General features: G+C 37.7%; 1 protein-coding gene across 1 annotated transcript; it reads right to left on the bottom strand.

Annotated features, from left to right (window-relative positions):
• Positions 1 to 4,637: 4,637 nt before the first annotated feature.
• tada2a (transcriptional adaptor 2A) lies at positions 4,638 to 24,303 on the bottom strand. Its single transcript, XM_046863461.1, has 15 exons — positions 24,001 to 24,303; positions 21,988 to 22,094; positions 21,826 to 21,885; positions 21,082 to 21,173; positions 18,904 to 19,061; positions 18,191 to 18,279; positions 15,496 to 15,568; positions 13,261 to 13,324; positions 12,272 to 12,315; positions 11,086 to 11,196; positions 10,203 to 10,274; positions 8,463 to 8,595; positions 7,682 to 7,725; positions 7,165 to 7,238; positions 4,638 to 5,457 (listed from the first exon to the last, which is right to left on the bottom strand). The coding sequence occupies exons 1-15, from the start codon at positions 24,023 to 24,025 to the stop codon at positions 5,272 to 5,274; spliced, it is 1,332 nt and encodes a 443-aa protein (XP_046719417.1). The 5' UTR covers positions 24,026 to 24,303; the 3' UTR covers positions 4,638 to 5,271.
• Positions 24,304 to 26,514: the final 2,211 nt, after the last annotated feature.

Raw genomic sequence — 26,514 nt, 5'->3', positions numbered from 1 at the left:
CAAGATGCAAGCCATTTACACTAAAGCTGAATAGAAAAAAAGAAAAAAGTATTATTTCTCTGGAAGCAACAATATGAATGACAGATTGAATGAGGTACGGGCTGCAGGATTCAATAGTGGAACTTCACTGACATTAAAATGCCAGCGACAGTGGGTCAGTGGTGCTGTAACATGTTTTCGCAGACTGGAATGAAAGTGCGATATTTTCAGCAATTCTGTCAGCACTGTCACCATCACCTTCACCATCACCATCAGCCTCTTATTCCATTTAATCAACGAGAGAGTTTTCCTCTGTCAAGCTCAACTCCAAATCTTTTTATAGAATCAGAGAGAAACAGAGGAGAACTCATGACCAAAGTTCATGAGAACATTTATTTTAACATAAAACAGACCTGAGGCAGTAAAAGCGTCAACACATCATCAGTGCTGGCAGATTATCTAGAAAGCTTGCGTCAAGGCCAATGTTTAATTAAATGTTTGGACAGGAATGTCATGCGCTGTGCCTAATGTATTTCAGTATTCCAGTGTGAAAGCTGGAATAGAAACTGAAGTGGTGTGTCAAGGCATGCTGAAAACTCAATCCAGCATCTCACAAACATTCCTTCATCTGCTGTTCATCTGCTGTTCATCTGCTGTTCACACAGACGACATACTGCTGAGATCACACAGGTCAAAGCCCTGGGATTACAAATGACGGTATATCCACTATCCTTTTATGGTGCATTGAACCTTAACATTTTTTTATGCAACCTGATTGATTAATACACCATGGGGTGTGCTGGAATAGTAAAACTCAATCATGGGATAGTGTGATGTGGTCTGGCACAAAGTTTCATAATATTGCATTAACAGCATGTCCTGAAGTGCTTTATTCCTCTTTTATAACAGTAATTTACTAATGATAGTAATTGCTATTAATTAAAAAATAATGGATCATGTTTTATCCATCTATGGTTACATTTACGTGTTTGAAATATCTGTTGAATTTCCTTTCTCTTATAAATAATATGAATAATATACATTTTTTTCCTTTCATACCCACACTGGAAAGTCGTTTCATAAATGTCAAATAATTTCCGTACAAAATCTTTCAACATGTCAACCAATAAAGGTCTCTCAAAAAGGCAAAAAAGTAATAAAGAACTCAGTCTCAGTGAGACTTTAAGTCAAAGTGTATGGATTAGTTGTTCCTATAGAAACAAATAAGCTCATTTGTATAAATCAGTCATTTGCATTACAGCATCAGCGTTAATGTCATGGCTCTGTGGTATAACCAGGACACTTAAACATTTTTTATTTATAGATATTTGAATGTGGTCACTTGGTGGATATTTTGTACTATATGCTATTTAATGGTTTTGAAATATAGTTTGGCAAGATTCTTTTCTGTATTCTTCCTATCCATTGTTATGATCTAATAGAGTGTCAGGCAGTGTAGCACTTTTCTAATACCGCTATGAATAGTTTTACCACCTATTTTTGGCTGCTGATGTATCTCTCATTTCGAGAGTGGGTGAAAAAAAACTCTTTCTGGTCAGAGCTGGAGATGATGCTCTGTGTCTGATCCCACAGTTGCACGTGTGTCTAGCTGAGACAGCAGTGAATACGCCTACAGCCACTGTGTGTGTGTGTGTGTGTGTGTGTGAGACCATGGGCAGGAAGGGCTTTAACACATTCATACATTATGCTACAATCCCTTTAGAACAGCTGAGAACAATTGGCATATAATAAAGAATGTTTGGAAATGTTTAAAAAAACTGTCATCATAAAATATTAAACACCAATCTGTTGCTGAATGAGGATTATGTTGTCAGGATTCAGATAGAGGCTTCATCAGGGAGGGTGGTGCTTAGACTGAGTTAGTCACGACTCCTCAGTGCATCACAAGCAACAGGGCAATAGACAGCAATCACGCTGTGTGTGTGTGTGTGTGTGTGTGTAGCTAAAAAGCGTGGTCACCATCCCCCTGTTTAGAACCTCTCTCCACAATTGATCTGCTTAATAATGCCAGAAAAGCCGACCTGTAGAGACAAATTCACATATAATCACTGAATGGCCTGCAATTATGACAGAGAGAGAAAGTGTGTGTGAGAGAGGAAGAGAGAGAGAGAGAGAGAGAGAGATAGAAGGGTAGGATGACTGGAAGAACACAACAAGGGGCTGGTCTTCATACTCAGGCAATGGTGGAAAATTGGCATGTGCAAGGTGAAAGATTCAATCAATGCAAACCTCTTAAAAAGAAAATCAATTTAAACAAATGAAACTTGAAGCCATCGTTTTTTTTTATCCAAAACATTAATTCTTACTCTGTTTTCAGAAGTAGATGAAACATGAGATCACAAGGTTTGGAAGAGAAAATAAGGCATATGATTTTGCTTATTCACCTCAGACTTAAAGAAAAACAGTTAATTGTTTATCTTGTTCATATAGTGACATTTTCTCAAGAGGGATGTGTAGTTAACAGTGGGCCATCAGGGCCAGAATGGTCTTCTCTACTGGCTTAAACATCATCATTTTAATATGTTTTCCATGAATATTTATTTATTTATTCTTTATATCTATTCTGTTCATTTCATAGCTTTCCTTTCAGGTGCGCTGATGCTAGGTACAGGTACAAGTTTAGGTTAGAGTTTCTATCCAATCAGATTTCAGGGTTAAATCTATCTGTTGTACTCTGGGGGAACCCTGTAGCTTACAATCCGTGTTGCTTTAACAATCAGATTTTCAGTTGCTGACTCTGGGGCCATCTAGAAGGTGTCCAGTAACATCGGCATTTTTACGTCCTTTGATTGGATGGTCAGAGAGCTCGGTAGTCAGAGCTCACAAAGTGCATCTGTAGAAAACTTCACAAGCTCAAATATATTAGTGTGGATTTAATAGCTGACAGGAGAGGAAATTGATTTGGTCGCTGATATACTTAGAACATTTACAAGAAGGACTTTTCAAGAAAAGCTGAGCATTGTGAGGAAAGGTCGGCCCAAACAGATTAAAAGAGTTGTTAATCTTTTTTTTGATGGACCATTTATAACATTCATACATTAATGGACCATATTTATACCACACACACACACACACACACACACACACACAAAACACACCATTTGCCTTAATTTCAAATCCCCAGAAAAACAATAATGTACTGAAAAACTGCAGAGAAAACATGTGTGGATCATTTCATGATGATAATATCAATGCTCCTGTTAAAAATGCTGTATGTGGGTGGTGCTGCTGTGGCTGCATTGAAAGGAGACTGGTTGAATAGGGGTAAATGGGTTTCTCGCTTTAGTAATGGCATTCATTCTCGTAAATCAATGATGAGTATTTAAAGGGGGATTGATTCAGGTACACCGCTGAAAGCCTAGGTGTGAAATTCACTGCCCACCTCGTTATTACATATTTATGGAAGGAGTCTCCAGTGGCATTGCTTCAGTAGAAACTTTAAGGTAAAGAACTCCGTTCTTGCTTGTGCTTTATCATGTCTTATAATATAAAATGTGCTAGTAATGGTGTTTCTGGGTTAGTCTGTTATTGTTACAGGTCACATTTCAGATGACTCATATAAAGGCAAAACTTAGCTGGATTCCCAATTCAATGTTCTTTAGAATGTATATGTCCCCCGAGGTGGGTCTTACTCTACAGCAGTAGCTTGTTATTAGTTAATAACACTTTTTTGGTTGTGCATCTTTCTGCACATGATTCCTGTTTCATTTTAAAGTAACATTTTTGTATAGGGCTTTTTGTAACATATTTTAAACAATAAGCAGTTTTTTCAGAAATTAAATACGTATATAAATGTAGTTTATTTTCCTACATTTTGGCTGCATAAATGCCTAATGTTTAGAAAGGGAGTGCAGTGCCAACCTTTAGTTTTTTATTTATTGTATTGACCGCAAATGGTGTGTGTGTGTGTGTGTTTGTAATGTTCACTTGCTGCCTAATATATCCCACCCACTAACAGGTGCCATGATGAAGAAATAGTGTTCTTCACACACCAGTTAAAATGTTATGCCTAGTTATAATCACCCTAATGAGTAAGCCAGTGCTGACGGTGACAGGAAAAAACTCCCTGAGATATGTATATAGATCTAGAAGTTAAAGGTTTAGGTAGATACAAATATAAGGTATAAACCTTGAGAAGAGCATCTGGGTGCAGACAGGAACTTTACTCTCTTTACCAACCTTTGTGACATTGTGACTGATTTAATAAACCAGCTGTATGTTAATATTTGGTTGCACTGCACCGGTTTAACACATCGATAAAGGAGATAATATGGAGAAAGTAGGCTGAAATTCTACATTAAAATCCCCCTGAAATCATGTGAATGAATCTGTGGCCTTCATCCACCTTTATGCTGAGGGCTGAGGTGTTGAAAGACTCAGCAGAGGATGGAGCACCAAATGTAAAGTCTGGGGAATATAGACTTATTTTCTCTTATGGAAGGCACATAAGTGAAAAGCTTGGCATAAAAAAAAATCCCAGTTGGGAGAAATCAAGTGCAGCTAAAAGTGAAGAGGCTCAGCTGTCACGGTGACACACACACACACACACACACACACACACACACACACAAACACTATTGGCGGTCAATACAATAAATTCTGCAGTCTTTACAACACTATTCCTGAAGGACACACAATGCACTTGGAGAGCATATTTATATATTACAAAGCCAAAATGCAGGAAAATAAACTATATACACAAAGCATCTGGGCAAAACTGAATACACAAAAACAGAAAGATGATGAGCAGTGCTCATTATCAGGCTGATAAAACGAATGTTAGCATGTTGATGCAGATATCTGCACAGATGGGTGTGATGCAGCCTGAAGCTGCCGCTGTCCTTTCCTCTGAACCAGAACATGTTACTCAACAAGTGTGTTTGGGTGTGTGTGACAGAAAACTCCTTACAATTGTCCAGAAATTACAATGCACTTTCAAAGCACTTTTTACACTCTATTTTGAAAACAGGTGTATTTATGTGGTTAAATACATCTGAACACGAAGTCACATGATTATACATTTAACAGATAACAGTTGAAATGTAAAATGCAAGACAGATGGTAAAACATTGTATCAAAAAAAACCTTTTGTAGTCACAGTATCACATGAGCAGATTCTTAAAAAAGATAGAATAATAAAAAAAAGTGGCACAAAGTAGAAACAGAACACGTAAATGTCTTTATCAATAATCTCCAGTCCTCAGAGCCTCATGTGCAGTGTGTCACCTCTCTGCCTGCCAGAAGTGCACAGTGCGCTCGCACTCACTCCTGTTATACTTTGTTGATGTAGCCTTCTTTGATGAGGAAGTCGTATATTTTGCGCGTCTTGTTTACATCTATCTTGATGAGCGAGCGAGCCTGTGCCAGTCGGAGGCCACCCTGCCGCTGGCACTCGTTCAGCAGGGCCTGTTTGTACTCGAGATACGCACCGGGCACGAGCCGAACAACCTGGCACAGCTAAACAGCAGGCAGAAACGTAGAGAAAGACAAAAAAATATATTGTTATTCATTTAATGATGCAGCACTGGTTCAAAGTAGATTCAGCTGAGTACAAACGTTTGCATACCCTAAGGGAACAAACTGAAAACAAGTATCATGACAAACAAGTCAGGGCACAATATATAGCAAAATAATCAATAGTGCATTGGTGGGATGTGACTGTATAAGAGTGGACTGATGTTTTACTCCTCTTATACTACAGCAAAATTCCAACAGTACTTTATTTTTATTCACATATCAGCTCTTGTTTAATGAGACAGAAGGTTTCCAAAAAATTCCCAACCCAAAACAATATGTACAGTAACACCTCAGTCTCGAAGAGTTTTGTAGTAGGAAGAACTGGACACGCCTTTCGAAAAGCGTTCCTTACTGGAAACCTCACCAGAGCCACATTTATTTTTCTTTGTAAAGAAATTAATTTCTGGATTATCCCAGTGCTGCTGGAACTCCTGTCAGGAACATTATCGAACACTTTCTGACCAATCAGATTCAAGAATTTAACACTGCTGTAGTAAAGGTGTTTCAGGCAAAGTAGAAATATAGTGTGTTAGATTCCATTGAGGTTCCAACACTACCTTTCAGTCAAATGGATGAATAGTTAAGGAAAATAAATAAAGATTCTACATATATATATATATATATATATATATATATATATATATATATATATATATATATATATATATATATATATATATATATATATACAACCCCAATTCCAAAAAGTTTGGTTTAACCTTTTTTTTTATAGTAGAACATAGAAAACATATCAAATGTTTAAACTGGGAAAGGGCAATTTCTTTTTTTAATGGTTGAAATGACATTAGGGTATTAGGGGTAGTAAGATTCACCGATTTGCATTGGATACAAATTGTAATTTGTATCACCATGCATGGTTTTTACCATATTTGCTTTAGTAAAAACCAATTTATTTATATATAATTATTAGTAAATGTGCTATACTTTAGTTATATAGCAAGTGACCAATAATTTGTGACCAGATTTTGAAGTGTAGACTGATTTCTCCTCTCTAAACTGTTTCTCGAGCGCTTTCTCTCAGCACCACTGCTGCTACGTGAATATAATGCATTACAGTACTACAGAGACCGAGGAGTGTCCTGAGAGTCACATACAATACAGATTAACATGGCAGAGGCAGAGCTGTAACTTCCTGGAGACGGAACAAGAAAAGAACGTATGGTTTTATTTAAACTTTTTTCTTTTCTTTGCACTGCGAAGGCCCGTTTGTGAAAGAGCCATGCGTTAGGAGGCACTTCAGTAAATTTATATTTTGCTGTCTGTCTGAAGCGAAGTGATAAAAGCAAACTTTATGTACCATATTGATTTGCATAGCATCATATTTTTCCCATTGATTCATATGACACTGAATGAGACCTAACCAGTACAGTATGCCCTGTGTTTGCTTTAATAATACCCTCTATCTTCTTTCATCTCTGTCTCTGATTTGTAATATTTGCATATGCAAACTGGATTCATGTTTTATTGCAAGATGCCGCTCCATTTCATTCTACTACAAAATAAATCATTTTTAAAACAGCGGCACACCACATCGTCAAACGTTTCTGCGCACTTGATCTTCAATGAATGGGCAATGAATGGGTTTACTTATGAACTTAACTGCACATAAAAGAAAGGGTGCTATACCTCTTTTTCCCGATCGTTGAGTTTTTCTGTGCCTGGCAACCCTGTCAAATTCAGAGGGGGTGCACTTCTTCTGCCTGGGAATTCCGAAGAGAGCAAGTTTTTACCAGCGGCAACAAAATAATAAATTTTTTTGAGAGTCGGGAGATCTCGAACAGTATACATTAGGACATTTATGATTCAACATTCATTATTATAAAAGTATTAAATGAATTTGCAGTTGAATAAAATCTGGTTATTACTGGTCTGAAGGATGTCCAACAGCTTGGCAATTAATATGATTCGCAAATATAGCAACAAGACTGAACACAGACGTGGCCTCGCTGAAAACTGAAGATTGAGGAGAAGCAGAGAAAAGAGAGAGCGGAGTGCAAGAGAGGGAGAGAGAAAGCAGAGACAGATACGTGTGGCACGTGTCTTTGCTCAGTATATTTACGGGAGAATACATTAACACATCTTAGCCTGTGGCTATGTAGTGAGAGAGGGAGGAAGGCAGGGTGTTGAGTGTGTAGCAGCTCACCTGAGGTAGTGATGGTAGTGATGATGGGAGTAATGCCAGCATCACTGTGAAAGAAAAACACGAATCAATAGTGCACATGAACACACACACACACACACACACACACACCTGGCTGAGAGCCAATTCTCACACACTAAATCACTGTATAATTTCGTGCTTTGTGCAGAATGATTCAGTTGGGATTGGACAGCCACATATGCACTCTGTTCCAACTCATTTTTACCACAAGCCAAATACAAGCTGTGCGACGCAAAGGATATCAAGTGCAGAATCTCTGCAGCATTAAAAGAGTGTTGTAGTACAGCGAATAATCGGACTGAGTCTGTGGTGCGTTATGTGATGCACTGAAAACATTGACCTGACTTTCATTATGTGGTTTACAATATTTGCATCAATTTACTTTGAAACCCTGAAGAACAGCCAATAGGGAAATTCGCACAACACACAAGGTCTCGTGAAAAGTCCAAGGCCACTATTTATTACAGTATGTCTTTAGATATGTGAATGGACATTCGGTGCCGCCAGATGGGTACAGGTTCCCTTTTTGGTCCGGTTCCTCTCAAGGTTTCTCCTTGCCACTGTCTTCACTGTCTCCCTCGTTAAGGATAAATTCATAAGCACTAACAGATGCATTAAAATTTTATAACATACTAATCTCTGTAAAGCTGCTTGTCCATTGTTAAGAGTGCTAAGCAAATCAAATTCAATTGAATTAAACATGTATCCTAGTGGAGAAAAGTAGAAGAGCGATGGACAGAAATGGAAACGGTGCAGATCTTACATGGCAGCCTGTTTGTGGAGCCACTGCTGGCAGGCGCGACTGTCATGAATGTACTGAAGAACCTCACACAGCATGTTCCTCTTATTCCGCTCATCCTCACGTGCTTGCTTCACCTGCTCGTACACCTTCGCACCTGAATCACAGAACACATATCAACATGTGCAAAGATCAAATCTCACTTCAAATCAAATCAATCTTGAGTTTGATCTGTAATTAAAGATAACCAGTTAAAATAAATACTTTTTGCAGTTTAATTTTTTAAATACTGCATCTGTCCTTAAAGTACAATAAGAGGAAAACAAACAAAACAAAGGATTTAGTTAAAATGAATACAATGCAAGTCTACTTGTGGTTGTTAAACAGTTACCCAAAACAGATTCCTGTGAAAGGTTTTCCATTAATTATTTAGTAAAACGTTTATCATACACACGTTTGTGTCAATATGGATGTGTCTTTATCTTTATGAGACATATGGAAAGAGATATTATTCAAAAAAAAAAAACTCAAAAGTTTAGAAACACATAGCATTTTATGGTTTTTAAATAACATGAATGTTCTTTAGGTTTATGTGCAACAAGCTAGGTAAAAGGCAAAAGCACACAAGGATTGAACAGTGAATGAGTTCAAATGTTTGGCTCAAACAAAGAAACTAATGTAAGAAGTAGAACTTGAGAGATGATATTCTGTCTGCCCCGAAGCCACAGTCAGGCGTGGAGGTGGAAACTAATTGGGTTGGGGTTGTTTTGTAGCAGGGAAAGTTGGAGACTCATTCCTGGTAAAACGGAAAACTGAACCAACATGGCTACCATTCCATACTTCAACACCATGCAAATCCATCTAAGCTGTGGCTTATTGGATCGGATTTCACTAGACAAGACAATGGCCCGAGCGTACATCCAAACTCTGTAAGCATTATTTAAAGAACAAACAGTAGGCTGGAGTGTGATCTATAATAGAATGAATGTCCGGTCACTAGACTGAAATCCTATTAAACTGCTCTGGGCTGAACTGGATCACAAAGTAATATCCAACTGGTGAAAAACACCTTTGCCAAGTTTTACAAGAGAACATGCATGTGCCTCTCAAAAATTAAAAACTAGGTGTTTCTAAACTTTTAACAGTATATGAACACTGTTTAAACTAAAGCATTGGGACTTTTCCAACCATACGTGATTCTTCCCCAAACTGGTACCACAAAGTTGGAAGCAGGCAATTGTATAATACGTTTTCCCTTCACTTGAACTTGAACCCAAACCTGTTCCAGCATAACAATGCCCCTGTGCACAATGCAGGCTCCATGAAGATATGGTTTACATTGGTTGGAGAGAAAGATCTTGCGCAGCCTGCTATAGATTTTTAACCTCAAAACTTAAACACATTTGGGATGAATTGGACTTCTGACTGCACCCCAGACTTCCCTCTAAACCTGACTTTAATACCACCCTTGTGGCTGAATTGGCACAAAAATCCAAAATCCAAAACCAACCATTTTCTCTGCCATGTGACTTTCACTGCGCAACGAACGCACTTGAAGCTGAAAAGAACAAAAGTGCATCTGAGTGAGCAAAGATGGGTTCAAGTCGTATATCAGTATCATAAATCTGCACTACATCCCTTACGGCTGGATTGGATTAATGTTTGCTGACGAGAAGAGAACAGGAGTAGTATGGCATTTTGATGGCGTCAGTGCAGCAGGTTGTGTGTTTCAGTGAGTAATGTCATGAGAGAACTTAATCTCACCACAGAAAGACTGGATTCCTTCTCTTCTGTACTCCTGCAGCCTGCGAATCTCCCTCCTCAGTTCAAACTCCACTGAGAGACCGGGATTTAAAAAACAAAACAAAAACATTATGTCGTCCACTGAATTCAAAATGTTTAGTTTCTGAGTTTCAGGAACTGAATTCTTTGTGTAAATGCGTGTACAAATTATTTCATAATGAATTCTTTTGTATCCAGGTTCAAACCTTTTTTTCGATAGTAACTTTTTTCCACCTGGCACTCGGCTATTACATGTCACGTGAACCAGGCAACTGACATTCTGAAAAATCACTGCCTTTGTCATACATTGCGTGGCATGACACTATCCGGTATGTCAAAATAGATCCCAAACGTCTTAAGGCCAAGATACCATTCTCTTTACACTTTTCCACCTGTTTGCTGCAATGCATTGTAATCCTACTATCCAGAAGAAAAGCTCTCTTTTTAAATCATCAAAACCTTTAAGGGTTTCCTGCTCATGTTGTGATGCAGTATTTCCATCCCGCTCTCGACTCCTGATCCTTATTAGGTATCTATAACTGCATCTGGATTTCTGCAAAGCTGATTTGTGACATTAGAATTGCACTAGAAATGGATTGTATTGAAATGAACACACAAGCAGCAGTATTTAATTTGAGATGCAGGCTAATATACAGCATATAATCAACAAATAAATAACTCCATAGAGTACAAAGGAAAGCCAAAGATGTCCTATTTAGCCTCACTTGCAGTTCCTTCATGGTCAACACTGTTCAGTGTTACATTAACAGTAGGGTCACAGGGTAAATGTAATTACATGACAAAAGACTCAGGTAACTGAGAAAGGTATACATAGACATACACAAATAAAATGTGCAGTACTCACATGCATGGCTTTCAATGAACTTATCGTGCTCTAGTGGCCCCACGACCCTGGCGAAGCGCCTCATGGCATCATACAGGTCCTGTACCACCTTAGGGTAACGCCTCTCCAGTACTGTCAAGACACACAAACAATAATATTCAACTTATTTTCCTTCAACAGATAATTAATGCGTCAAGTTTAAGCCTAATATATACGTATCCAAAAGAACGCTAAAAATAAATTTTTTAATAATAATTAAAAATATGGTGACCTGCAAAATTTACCCAAAACTGAGGGGTATTCCAAACCTTGTGGGGACGTTTGATCAGTTATATAAATTTACACACTTAATAATTTTTTTCCCTGATGTTTACTAATGTCTCACTCTACCTTTTCCCTGATTGGTCCTTATCAAAACATTCAATTCTTGAGAGTCTGCCTCTTCTAGATTTGCACAACATTTTTTACAAAGCCTTGGCCACTGTATGCTTCACTCTGTGCAAACATACACATGCACAATCTCAGCCAGTCTCCATGACAACTGGCCTGCAGCTCCACGGTAACTATTGCCAGTCTTTTGTCTTGAAAGAGAAGGAGATAAGGAATGTGGCACGGGGCTGATAAACAAACAGAAAAGCCAACCTTGATAGCGAACAGGGTCTTAAGCAAAAACAGAAATGGGGGTGGGTGGGGGACAGCTGGAGAACATAAAAATAATAATTTGAGGAGCAACAAGCGCTGTTGACAGGAGAGGGGGTTTCAATTTAGTGAGAGCACTGGCTCTATTCTCGCTGAGAGGTCAAATCAATAGGAGCTTGTGACGCTGGATCTCTTTTATCATTAGAGACAGGGTGTTCATTTCATGCTGGACTATTCATAGCAGAGCAATAACAGGGGTTCAATGCTGCTCTGGCTCTGGTCCAACATGACTATTTCAGAGCCTTTGTCAAAATGGTACACCTAGAGCTTATATTAAGGTGAAAGGCGGTTATTCAGGGTGAGCAGGCAGTTCACTAGGTGCGGCTGCTGCTTTGCTTTGGTTAGAATCTCCTACTGGTCCATGTACCAACTCCATGTTTTAATAATACTTTACAAATTTAAATGCCCTGAATGACCTGCAGCTTTCTGGGGAAGAAACAGACATACAGTCTTTAAAATCACCATGGTGATTTTGGTTAATTTGGTTTGTATTTGAAAAAGCCCTTACTCTGAAACTTGCGCAAGTTTATGAGTCCATGGTCCCGAATGATCCTGAAAGAGAAAAAAAGAATGTTTTAACCATTAACATACTATGCAGAATTTATAGACCGATATAAAAAACTGAGCTAAAGACAAATTTTAGATTTTAGCCTTGACTTCATTACTCATTCATTTTGATGCAATGTTCTATCTACCTGATGTTAAATTCAGCTTGAACATACACTGAAGAATGGTCCAGTCTGTTTTATAGAGCGCTTTGGTTTGAGCTGATGATCGAGGTTCTATTCCTGTGACCAGCATTACATTAAACTCGGAAATGTGATCTTAGATGAGCCCTCCTACTGCGAGTGTCGGGTTTAGGATTTCTTGTCGAGACCAGCATTATCATAAACCTAATTTGGACTGGTTCTCAGAAACATGATCCTCTCGACAATGGTTTCAAAGGTTCAGCGGGAGGGTCAGAGAACAGTAGTGGCTTTAGCTTACTCGACTCAAAACTCGACTCTCCATGCAACTATCACTACACACAGTCTACTTTGTTTTAAGATGAGATTCTTGTTCAAATGATATCCCTGTGTAGCCATGCATGATGTTTCCACATTAGCCCCTACTGGATTAACCTGGAATTACAATTAAAATCTTTAATGATTTTTGCCTTCTTTCTTCACATAAAAAAAGGCCAAAAGTGTGATCATCACAGAGATGGGTTTTAAAACTTTTGTCTTGAAATTGTAAACGATTATATTGGATGTCTTTGTATTTGAAGAGAACTAAATGACTGAGCCCAAACATCTTTCAGCATTACAATGTCCTAATGCAAAAAGCTTGATCCATGAAGAAAAGAATTACAGACGCACTAAAGAACCACTTCAGACTGCTCTAAATGTAACTGAAAAGATAATCAAATCTTGTGCTGAATTTGGTGCGCTGGGAGAAAACACAGGACCTGAATCTGTGCTGTTTTCAGGTCAGAATACAATCAGAGTTTAAACTTACTTTTTCCTTCGCTGTCTTTCTTTTAATCTTGAATGGTATATGTCCACAACTGCAATTTTAAGAGCTAGAAGAGTAAAATAGTATGTATTATTGTTCGTTTGAACAACGATCAGAAATAATGACAATCAGTGATGACAGTCAGTGTGAAATGTGTGAAGATTTTGAAAGCATAGTAGATAAAACTGACCAAACCAAGTACTTTTAAATGCTCAGTGCTCCATCATGTTGGATGTGAAACAAAAAAATGTTGCATTTATTTTTAATGTATTTTCATTACCCATAATCCAGCATAATAAATGTACCAATTTTGCAGAGGCTTTTTGTTTGTTGTGTATTTCTGTATTATTAAGTGCTGAAGATGACACAAACAGGAAAATGTACATAATTCTACACTGTTTGCATATTATGTTAAATTAGAGAACCAAAACAGCAATAGGATTGTCCAAACATGTTTTCTCAAACACTCAACATTTACAATTTATATTGTTTGGTTTTAATAGGGATGTTTCTTTAACTTTTGTAAGTCTCAATGATATATATATATATATATATATACAGTGAGGAAAATAAGTATTTGAACACCCTGCTATTTTGCAAGTTCTCCCACTTAGAAATCATGGAGGGGTCTGAAATTGTCATTGTAGGTGCATGTCCACTGTGAGAGACATAATCTAAAAAAAAAAATCCAGAAATCACGATATATGATTTTTTAACTATTTATTTGTATGATACAGCTGCAAAAAAGTATTTGAACACCTGAGAAAGTCAATGTTAATATTTGGTACAGTAGCCTTTGTTTGCAATTACAGAGTTCAAACGTTTCTTGTAGTTTTTCACCAGGTTTTCACACACTGCAGGAGGGATTTTGGCCCACTTCTCCACACAGATCTTCTCTAGATCAGTCAGGTTTCTGGCCTGTCGCTGAGAAACACGGAGTTTGAGCTCCTCCAAAGATTCTCTATTGGGTTTAGGTCTGAGACTGGCTAGGCCACGCCAGAACCTTGATATGCTTCTTACAGAGCCACTCCTTGGTTATCCTGGCTGTGTGCTTCGGGTCATTGTCATGTTCTAAGACCCAGCCTCGACCCATCTTCAATGCTCTAACTGAGGGAAGGAGGTTGTTCCCCAAAATCTCGCAATACATGGCCCCAGTCATCCTCTCCTTAATACAGTGCAGTCGCCTGTCCCATGTGCAGAAAAACACCCCAAAGCATGATGCTACCACCCCATGCTTCACAGTAGGGATGGTGTTCTTGGATGGTACTCATTATTCTTCTTCCTCCAAACACGTTTAGTGGAATTATGACCCAAAAGTTCTATTTTGGTCTCATCTGCCCACATGACTTTCTCCCATGACTCCTCTGGATCATCCAAATGGTCATTGGCAAACTTAAGACGTGCCTGGACATGTGCTGGTTTAAGCAGGGGAACCTTCCGTGCCATGCATGATTTCAAACCATGATGTCGTAGTGTATTACCAACAGTAACCTTGGAAACGGTGATCCCAGCTCTTTTCAGGTCATTGACCAGCTCCTCCGTGTAGTTCTGGGCTGATTTCTCACCTCCTTAGGATCATTGAGACCCCACGGTGAGATCTTGCATGGAGCCCCAGTCCGAGGGAGATTGACAGTCATGTTTAGCTTCTTCCATTTTCTAATGATTGCTCCAACAGTGGACCTTTTTCACCAAGCTGCTTGGCAATTTCCCGTAGCCCTTTCCAGCCTTGTGGAGGTGTACAATTTTGTCTCTAGTGTCTTTGGACAGCTCTTTGGTCTTGGCCATGTTAGTAGTTGGATTCTTACTGATTGTATGGGGTGGACAGGTGTCTTTATGCAGCTAACGACCTCAAACAGGTGCATGTAATTTAGGATAATAAATGTAGTGGAGGTGGACATTTTAAAGGCAGACTAACAGGTCTTTGAGGGTCAGAATTCTAGCTGATAGACAGGTGTTCAAATACTTATTTGCAGCTGTATCATACAAATAAATAGTTTAAAAATCATATATTGTGATTTCTGGATTTTTTTTTAGATTATGTCTCTCACAGTGGACATGCACCTCGATGACAATTTCAGACCCTCCATGATTTCTAAGTGGGAGAACTTGCAAAATAGCAGTGTGTTCAAATACTTATTTTCCTCACTGTGTATATATATATATATATATATATATATATATATATATATATATATATATATATAAATAAGAGGTCCATGAATCAAGTTGTGTTCTTACCGTGAAGAATATCAGAGTCGTCATCAACAAAATCAATATCCTTCAAATCCCACTCTGCATAATTATCAAATTCCTAACCCACAAAAAAAAGCAAAGAAACTGCATTAGTCACACATTCATTTGCAAAAATATTTTTCAACCTTCTTTTCTTTCCCAATAAATATGAGACATACTGTAAATCTATGGTGTGAATTACTATAAGTAACCTACAGCATGGACATTTAAACTGTACAGATTGTATTGGCATTATGATACACAAACATTACATAGGATATGAATTGCATTTGTTTGTTTTCATGAAAAAAAAAAGTCTGGAATTATGGCTGGTTTTGTATTTAATTTCCAACAAAGATGGACAACCAAATGTAAAAAAATAAATTAATTAGAAAAAGTCATCTATTCATACTCAATCTCACAAACCCATGGACTTCTGTAAACAAACAATAACCTTGGGATTTGAATATGCAGTAAACCAACTTTATTTGAATTTCACAATGTTTAGGACAGTATTTAAACACCAGGTGCTATTAATAAAATGCACAAAATGAGTTTATCATCGAGAAGTGTCACCATCTCCATAAAATGAGAACGTTTTGCAGGTTGGTGCTCGGGAGAACTCGCATGTGTGTCGACAATACGATAAGTAAAAAGAACAACAGGCTTAACCTCGGAGATGCCAACCTTGCTGCTCATCAATCTAGGACATGTTATAAGGCCATCTCCAAGCAATTTACAATACTACAGTAAGAAGGATTGTTTACAAACTGAGCGACCTTCAAGACAATTGGCAATCATCTCAGGAGTGGATGTGCAGGAAATTTGGTCTGAGGTCAATCCGATATGAAAAAAATACCCCAAGAGCTACATGATTTGACCTGCAGGCCAGAGGAAATGTTTAGATCACATGTGGTACGACATTAAAAGTTCATTTTCATTTAAATTCAAGATCAAGTGTGATTTATTGTCATTCCACCATATGTGGACAAACGATGCCTTACAGGACCACGGTGCTACGCATGTAAACATTTATGAACAATCATGGGTATATAGACATAAATATAAAGAGCTATATAGTCATATAACCCTATATGATACTATGTATGTCTGTCCAACTGGTATTTTCGGTGGCATCATTTTTAAATCACATCAAAACAAAATGACTAGCATATGGTTTTTAAGTCTTGCTAAAACAGAACAGTTAAGATATTAATACAAGCTAAAAAATAGATGATAACGTGGAATTACCCGACCCCTTAAATCAGACCTTGAAGCAACAACTTTTAACTTAGAACTACCCAAAGAACTACCCGTTTACCCAAACACATATCATTATCTGGTTGAGACCGAGCACGTCTACACAAGAAAAACTAGCCACATTTATCTTAGTCTGAATGACCACAAACACTTATTTAGAGGGAAAGTTGGAAACATTTGGTTTCATTGTAGACGACGTTTATCTTGTGTTTGACGAGGTTGGAGAAAGTCAAACTGAAAGTCAAAGTTTTACTGAATTCTATTAAAATAATTGTTGTGTTCCATCATAACATATTTCATAAATAATTATGTGAAGTGTGTAGCCATGTTGCTTTGATCCTTGTTGTGGTGGAACAGTGTGTGAGAGGGTTTGAATTCTCCATCTGTGACACTTGAGCCCTGTGTGTGGTCACAAATAAACAAGAAGGTACATGCAATACAATGCTGGCTTACGTTTTGTTTTTCTGTTTTATTTTTTTAATCTATTTCATATTAAATTCTAATTCATCACATGTTGTTGGTTTGAGATAAAGGTAGATATCCTCTCTTCACTGCTGCAATTCAATCGTCAGATTATGTTTAATTTTTCAGGAAATCTACACACTTTAATTTCAGACAACGAGTTAGTTCCTGGCCCGAAACCGCTGAACATAATGGTCCGAGTTTTAGGTGCGCAGTAGCTAACCGGAAACGTCCAATGACCGAAGGTGTCACTTCCTTTCCTGAATAAATGGCAGTTGAAATGGTCTATAGACCACCTAATCAACCTATTAATTAAAGTAATCTAATTATACATATACCTTCCTAGCAGCATAATCAGAAAAAACTGGCTTCCATATACCCCATCTCTCCAAAAATTATACAGAACATGAACAAACAAAAACAATATCCTTTGAACTGATCAATGTGGGAATGTTCAGTCATCATGCACAGGAAAAAAACACACACAGTGTATCACCACAAACACATTATACCAATTGTCAAGCATGGTGATGGAGGGGTGTATATAAACATATGAATGGCTGAAGAGGAAAGAGACTTGAATGCTGGAATGGCCAAGTAACAGTCCTGATGTGAGAAAAGAAGGCCATCATACATAATTGAACTGAAACAATGTTGTAAGAGAGAGTGGGCTAAAATTTCTATTAAATAATGTAAGAGACTGATAAACCCCTACAGAATTATTTTTATGTTGCTAAAGGAATTTCTAAATGTATTTAGTTTCCCATAATCAATTTAATAATTATATCACACTTATTTTCCCCCATTTGTTGTTTGATTGGTGTTTACTTAAACTGTTTCTCCCTGAGGTTATGTGTTTGTTTACAGAACTGAACAAGTAGTACTTTCCTTTTCCCATGTTTCTACCTTTGGATCATTTGGACCAAAAAAGAAAACCAAAACAAAACATTGTAGTATGTGGAAAACACACGGCACTGACCTCCATGAAATCTGCACGAGCTGGCATGTAACCAGCCATGTCTCTGGAAAGCTGAGAGTCAAATGAAGGTCTAGGAGGATCATCAGTGGCTGAAGAAAACAATTTGTTTAGAATAATAAACACAGACAGCACTGTCATCAGACCAATTAATGCACTAAAGGCGTTTTGGTTTTGTATTCTTCTTTGCATCAATCTACTTAAATTTGCTTGTTTCGTAAATACATGGCAATGAGAGGAAAGAAGGACGCGTGGAAACAACAAACCATGATGTCATTCGACTCTTCCAGAACTCTTTGCAAAGCAGGTATTATTGACTGTCAGACAGTAACTGCAGGAACCCAATTTAAAAACTCATTGTATTTACATTAGGACATAGAAAGACTCTGCCTCTTCAAATATATTCTTTTTTGAACATCTTGTTAAACATGTTACTGACTTGTTGCCAATTAACATAATTAGATGCAAATCAGTCCTCCAGCTGTTTCTTTTCAGTAACACGTACCCTATTTTTCTCTTAAAAGTTTATATTTCCTCAGTTTACACATTTTAAATGTTTTCTGTTTTATTTAAATAAAACATGGGTTTATGAGATTTGCAAATCATTTCATTCTGCTTGTATTTACATTTTACCCAGCCGCTAATCTTTCTTAGAAATGAGGTTGTAAACCAATATAAAAACACTTTCATAGTTGGCACTGCATCGGGTCACTTACGTTTAAATGGGATGGCAGTGTCGAGCATGCGAGCCTCCTCCACCTGCCTCAGACTGAGTAGAGTCGAAGAGAAAAGCGGGTTGTTGATAAAGTTCTTCATGTAGTGTCCTTCACATTCCTCCTTGGTCTTGGTGCGCATTTGGTAAGCCACATCCTGCCTATTTATACAACAAAATTAAAAATTTAAGTTTGAGACCTCAGAAGCCTGGAAGTCACTTTAGGATTCAACAGTACAACTAGTGCAGGCAAATAATATTTAGTTTATATATATATATATATATATATATATATATATATATATATATATATATATAAAATGTGATAAGCCAGGGCTTTCAGATTTCATGTGAACATTAAAAAAGTATTAGATGGTTTGATGAATAAACTTTTTTTCCATCCAACTATTCAAAAACACTCACACAAGGTTTAATTAACCAATTTTATTTTGTTACAGTCTTTGCCTATATCAATACACATTAGGTGTGTGTGTGTGTGTGTGTGTGTGTGTGTGTGTGTGTGTGTGTGTGTGTACCGTAATTTCCGGATTATTAAGTGCACCCAAATATAAGCCGCACCCACTTAATTTTACAATGATTTTTATTTTGAACATAAATAAGCTGCACCTGTCTATAAGCCGTCTACATTGAAACTAATGAACTTTCCACAGGCTTTAACGAAAGACAGTGTCTGTTACACGGCTTGTATCTAAACAGTAGCCTACCAAGAAAGTCATAGTTCACTGTCTTCCTCCTTCCTTTCACAACTATTTCTCTCGGGAGTTTATCTTTTGGCATCGTCGTGCGTTTAAAAATCACCATCGGTGAAGCTTTTCTCCCGATGCCGTGCAGCTCAGAACACAGGTGAAGTGTGTTTTTTCATGCCCGGTTGTTTTCAGCGTGACAAATGATTCGCCTTTTCCTGTTGCCAGTCCCAGTGAGCGGCAGGTCAAACGTCAGAGGAACCCCATCCATATTTATGATGTGGTGCGGCCCGATTCAGTGGGAGCGCACCCGATTTAATATAAAGAGTTTCATTGGTTCAACCTGTTCGGCAATTTCAATGGTCTAATGTTATGGGGTTCAGTTTTTTTGGCTTAAAGCTTGTAAAACCGGGAAAACCCCAGGAAAAATCCATATATTAGCCGCTTCGTTGTTTAAGCCGCGGTGTTCAAAGCGTGGGAAAAAAGTAGCGGCTTATAGTCCGGAAAATATGGTATATATATGTAAGGGTGGCCCAAGGTTTAGGTTTAGGGGCAAACACTTTTTCACACAGTGGCATGCAGTTCTAGATTTTGTTTTCCCTCAATAATTAAAAACCTTAATTTAAAAACTTCATGTTGTGTTCACTTGTGTATCTTTTGCTAATATTTAAATTAGTTTAATAATCTGAAACAAAGTGTGACAAACATGCAAAAAGATTAGCATTACACACAAACACACAGTACACAGTCTCTCACAAAAGTACACCGCTCATATTTCAGCAAACATTTTAGTATCTTCTCATGGGACAATACTCTAAAAAAGAAACGTGGATATATTTTAAAATAGTCAGTGTGCAGCTTGTGTAGCAGTACAGATTTACTCTCCTCTGAAAATAACTCAACATACAGCCATTAATGTCTAAATAACTGGCAACAAAAGTAAGTACACCCTAAGTGATAACAGCTGTACGTCGCTTAACCATGCAAAGCCACATGTACTATTCATCGTGTTCATGTTTTTGTCTGCTTGTCAGGACCATACAAGTGTGTATCTTGCAGTTAAAATTTGGTGCTTTGAGTACAATTCTCTCATACTGACCACTGGATGTTCAACATGGCGCCTCATGCCAAAGAAGAAGGATTTGAGAATTAGAATCACAAAGAACCACAAAGATGTCCAGGCTATAAGAAGATCGGTAACACCCTGAAACTGAGTTACAGTACAGTGACCAGGGTCATACAGAGGTTTTCCAAGACAGGTTTCACTCGGAACAGGCCTCGCAAGGGTCCATCAAAGATGTTGAGTCCAGGTGTTTTTGTCAGGCTAGACCTATTATTAGTACTATCACTCCATAAGACTACATAATGAGACATTATAACATAAAAATCAGTCTTAAGTAATATACCCTTATACCCTAGTAGTGTACCCTTTGACCTTGACAACTCAAATTATATGTGTGAATGTAAATGATACTAACCAATTCCCAAAACCACAGTCCATAACAGCCTCTAGAAGAGCCATCTCCTCTTGGGCCGTCCAACCAGGCTCTAGTATAGGAAAATCTGATGTCTAGGTAAAGGAAACATATAATGGTTATATCCTTGTTATATTTATTTATATAATTTATGGGAAAAATAGTGAAATACAAATTAATCCATACTGTTTCATTCAAAAACAATTGTATTCTTATTGCAGTGAAGGAACAGCTACAAGGAATTATTAGTAAAAGAAAAAAAAATTATAGTCTTTTTTATAGTCTTTAATGTTGTTGAACATTAAACTACTGTTAATATTTTTGCTTTATAGCATGTCAAAATTAATAACTGTATAAATTAAGTATATTACACATAGCAAATAACTGCAGTTCATTTTTAAAGCAATTCTTATTGAAGTATACTGCCTTCTTTCCCCTCTCTTTCTTTGCATCTACCGAATTGTACGTGTGGGATCATGGCGGGTGGCTGTGCATTTGGAAACGTGTGGTTGAAAGAGAAGCTACAGGGTTAAGAAGTAATAAGGCACACCTGAGCCCAATGTGTCCCAAGTATAATCTCTACCATTCCAAGAAAACTATCATAAATAAATAAAAAAAAAAAGCTCAAAAGGATGATGACAATGAGACATTTCTTTACTGATTGGCTAATAAAATTTGTGTTTTAGTTCTTTATGTATTTCACAGTTTCTCAATATCTCTATATATCTCAATATCTTCTTTTCTTACCATGATCTCATATTTGTGGTCACTCTGGTGCTTTTTATACTCAAAGCCTCTAGTGAAGCACTGTAAACAAACAAACAAACAAACAAACAAAAGCTAAATGCATATTATACATGTGAAACAAATATACAAAGCATGATGATAGTTGTTAAGTTGCTGGGTTACCTGGAGGCAGAGGACAAAAGGTGAAGGTCCACACTCAGCACATTTTACATAGGGCTCCACCAGGTATGAAGAACAACCCAGACAAGGAGGCTTGTCAAAGGGATCATCTGTTGGGGACAAAAAGTATGTAATGTAAAAAATATTAGGTTATTTTAATGTACACAATTGTCTTGTCCTCACAAAGCTACAGTAGACGTCTCTTTAATGTACACTTGCTGACTGTAGCCTTTGGTTGCTATGCACGGACTGTCAGTCATTGATCTGTTAATGAACACAGAAACCTACAGGACCACTGTTGACCATATATGCATGATTAATGGTTTATTCTCAGCCCAGCACCAACCAGCCGACCTTAGAGATGCACAGTGTGTGTCAATGAATCTCTAGTCTTTTATCAACGCAAAACCAAAACCAGGTTTTGGTAAGAACATTTTTTCTTGTGGTTTATTCTTTATTATACTTAACCCATTATTGGTGATATTCCAAACCCCTACACCCCTGCACCCTATATTCCCAATCCTACACTCCTACACCCAATATTCCCAACTCCTACACCCAATATTCCCAATCCCTACACTCCTGTACCTAATATTCCCCACATCTGCACCCTATATTCCCAATCCCTGCACTCCTGCACCCAATATTCCCAACCCCTGAACTCCTGCACCCAATATTCCCCACATCTGCACCCAATATTACCAACCCCTGAACTCCTGCACCCAATATTCCCCACATCTACACCCAATATTACCAACCCCTACACTCCTGCACACAATATTCCCAACATTTGCACTCCTGCACCCAATATTTCCAACATCTGCGAACCCAATATTTCCAACGTCTGCAATCTCGACCCAATTTTCCCAATACCTGCACTCCTCCACCCAATATTCCCAACATCTGCATTCCTGCATATGTGTACATGCATCAGTGTCAGAGCTCCCTCACTCAAATCATATCTACTCCATAGTGGTCCTATGATGATCAACCTCCATTGCTGGACAAGCGACTATTACACTCAGCATGGCAACATTCCCATGTATTTCAGAAACAATTTAAATAAATTATTGCATAATTAATAACATTTCTGTATGCTACACCAGAAAAGGGTCAGACCATCATAGAGGTAGTTAGAGCAAAGTTAGTTTCCAGTGGAAGTAAAAATGGTTACTGTATCTATGGAGTAGGTCGATGCAAGGGGTGTCTGATCTTATCTAAAAAGTGTAGCCAGTGTGAATGCAGGTTTTCATTCCAGTCAAGCAGAAACCACACTCAATACCCTTCTGTTTAATTAGTTAAGCTCAGCTTTCAGTGGACTATCTTGTGACTAACTAGATTACATAGACTTGTAGTTGCATGGAATGAAAACCTTCACCCACACATGCTGGATAAGATTGGACACCATCAGTCTATAGCATTAGGATGAGTTGGTTCTTCCATTCTTCTTCCATTCATATGCTACTGATGTTTCACATTTCTGCTGATTGCTCTGTTTTTCATCCACAACTAAATAGTAGGATCAGTATATAATAAGCATTTTGAACACTGATTTTGTGGATTTAGTGTTACTCAGCTGGAGATCTGAAGGAGTTGGTGACATGTACAGAAACTGAGCTGGACCCCAAACCACATTGAGCTCATGAGCATCTCATCTTCTGCTCCACGTTACCAAAAGTATTTATCATTTCTGTTTAAGAGCATTTAGTTTTTCTTTTCTAGTTGTTTGTATTCATGCAGCTTGTTCAACATTTCCAGGCATGAGTACAACATGAGCCGTGTGTGAACACAGTATTACTGATCCACATGACAGGACAAACACTTGACTATCTTCATTTAATACTATATGTGGTGCACTGAGAGTTTCAGGAGGGGGTAATTTGTAAATACATTTCAGGAATCACGTTAGTTAGTTATCTGAAGTTGACCACCCCAGTCGCCGGTGCTAACTGTTAGCTAGCTTGCTAGCGCACACTCGCTTTTAGGTTAGCGTTCGATTCATGTATGTTTACTTACTTCCAAACGAGGTGAGACGATCCATATTGTGTTGCCAGTGACAATGTTTGATTTACGGGTGTTATTCAGAGGGTAACTCCTTTGTTTCGGGTTGTAATCGCTGCATTAGCTAGCAGGCTAGGATTAGCGAGCTAGTCTAATAGAGCTCGCACTACATGTGTCCTCTCAGTTACATGTGCAGTACATTCTGAGTCAAGTAGCGAAACCTGGTGCACAGTCTACATGTATTTATTACCTCCTAAAGCATTAAACACAATGCACAGACCCCAACTACTGACACCCACGAGAAAAGGAAAAGCTCTAACGTAAGAAACTGTGATGCAGGAAAGCAACAGCTCCCCTGCAGGTCCCTGCTTCAGACACGGAGGGGACAGTGCCTGGAAATGGCGGATAAACAAGGCAGAGGACAGAGAGAGACAGAGAGACAGAAAGATGCAGACAAACAGGAAGACGCAGATAGACTGCCCCAGAGGGACCGACAAATACAGACACAGACAGACAGATGCAGACAGATGCAGACAAACAGGAAGATGCCAATAGACTGACCCAGAGAGACAGACAGATACAAATAAACTGACAGGTAAACAGACACAGATAGACAGACAGAAGGACAGACAAAACATACAGACAGGCAGACAGACAGATACAGAACCAGAGGGACAGACAGACAGATAGACAGAGATTAAACATAGTGTGTTATACAGTCAGATCTTTGCACTTTTGTTTTTGTTTATTTAATGCATTCACAGTGCGTATAACCACTTTAAAACTGCACACACATGAACCTAATTCTTACTTCGAACTGTGAACAAAAACATGTTTAAAAGGTGAGTCTGATAGGGGGAAAAGTATTTGGACACCACAAACAGTATTTTGGCAAAAAAAGTTGGAAACATTAATGGTACTAGAGAAGTACAGTATGTAACCTTTTTTAATTTTGTGGTATTCCTCTTGTCAGGTCCTCCTCAATATATAATAAATCCCTTATCAGGATGCAGCTCCCTCTATACTTCACTGTGCTTATCATGTTCCTAAAGGATTCTTTCTTCAAACTTACATTTGCTACATTACTGTGTATTTATCCACTGATATGAAAGCATGTCATAAAATTATGCGTGACACACATCTGAGGATATCTGAGTGCTGTGTTTTTCATGAATGTTCTGACTGTATTGTACCAGTTGTACCAAGACCCATGTAATTTTATAATTTAGAATCCTGAATAAACCTTGTGTGTGACACAGAGAGACTGAAGGGGAGTAAAGTCTAAATTGTAATTGTGCACATTAATATTAACATTAGAACTTGGATAAATCATTAATTTAATCTAAAGCTATATAAATCAATTCATTTCAGTACAATTAAATTTTATTTCAGTAGCACTATTATTAATGGACCTCAAATGGTCTCAAGGCAGCATTACAGAAATAAATAATTACAAATGTAAATCTTTACCAACGAAAATTTTATCCCTAAAATTTTAAACTATCTAAAAGGAAATGAGGAAGAAGCCCTGATAAGATACATGACACATAAGGGAACTTATACTCATCTGGTTAAAACCAAATGTCAAATTATTTTGGTTTCATCCACAACTGTTTGAGACTTGAGTATAACACTGTTTATGGCAATTGTAGCCCTAAACCATTGTAGCAAACTGTTCATATGGACAATAATCCAAATCTATCTTCATGATTCCTAAATTGTACCCTCCATAGTAATCCCATATATGTTGACAGTAATCTCATATATTTTGACTGTTCATGGGGAGCTATCCTTATCAGTAGCAAGCGGTTTCCAAATAAAGAAAACTCTATTCAGAAGTAGGGCATCAGAATTGATCTGGTAGGTCTGGAGAGGAAAAGGGGACTGGATAAAGATGCCTTTAGCTAAACAAAAAAAAATCGAAATCATACTGAACAAGCCTATATTTAAAAAATATATATATTGTACATTTTTGCAGTTAATAAAGATAACACGTAAACATCCATGTATTAGTTTACCAGTCCTCGTAAATCACAAGATGGCATTACAAGAGTTCCACAAATGTTATGGCTGGTGTTTGAGTTTCAGTATCATTTTTAAAACACCATAGTAAAATTTTATTACTGTTTGTCCTTAGGGAAATCCCTTTTCTCATTTTTTTCAGTCTTGTGTGTCAAGCGCTGTTGCTTTATTTGTTTAGGTAATAGGTAATACAGTAACCTAGCAGGCAAGGCTAGCTATGTAGCTAGGAAATACTCTGTTAAAATGGTAAACTTGGACGTAAGCATGAATTCTATTCTAATTCTATAAATACACTTTTTATAGCACTTTTAACAATGGAAAATTCACAAATCCAGTGTGGCAAAAAATACTCACATGAGACAACAGAGGGATAAAACCTTCAGCATTCTTTTCTGGGTGACACAATGCGATTATGAGTCATTACTCTTGTGCTTCCATAGGAGTAATTACTCATTAGGGTTTGGGAATATTCAGTGCAGGAGTGCAGATGTGGGGAATATTGGGTGC

The sequence above is a fragment of the Silurus meridionalis genome, chromosome 12, assembly GCF_014805685.1.
Source record: "Silurus meridionalis isolate SWU-2019-XX chromosome 12, ASM1480568v1, whole genome shotgun sequence".
In the NCBI taxonomy this organism is placed as follows: domain Eukaryota; kingdom Metazoa; phylum Chordata; class Actinopteri; order Siluriformes; family Siluridae; genus Silurus; species Silurus meridionalis.
The sequence above is the reverse complement of the archived record's forward strand: the minus strand, read 5'-3'. Positions and strand labels throughout refer to the sequence as shown.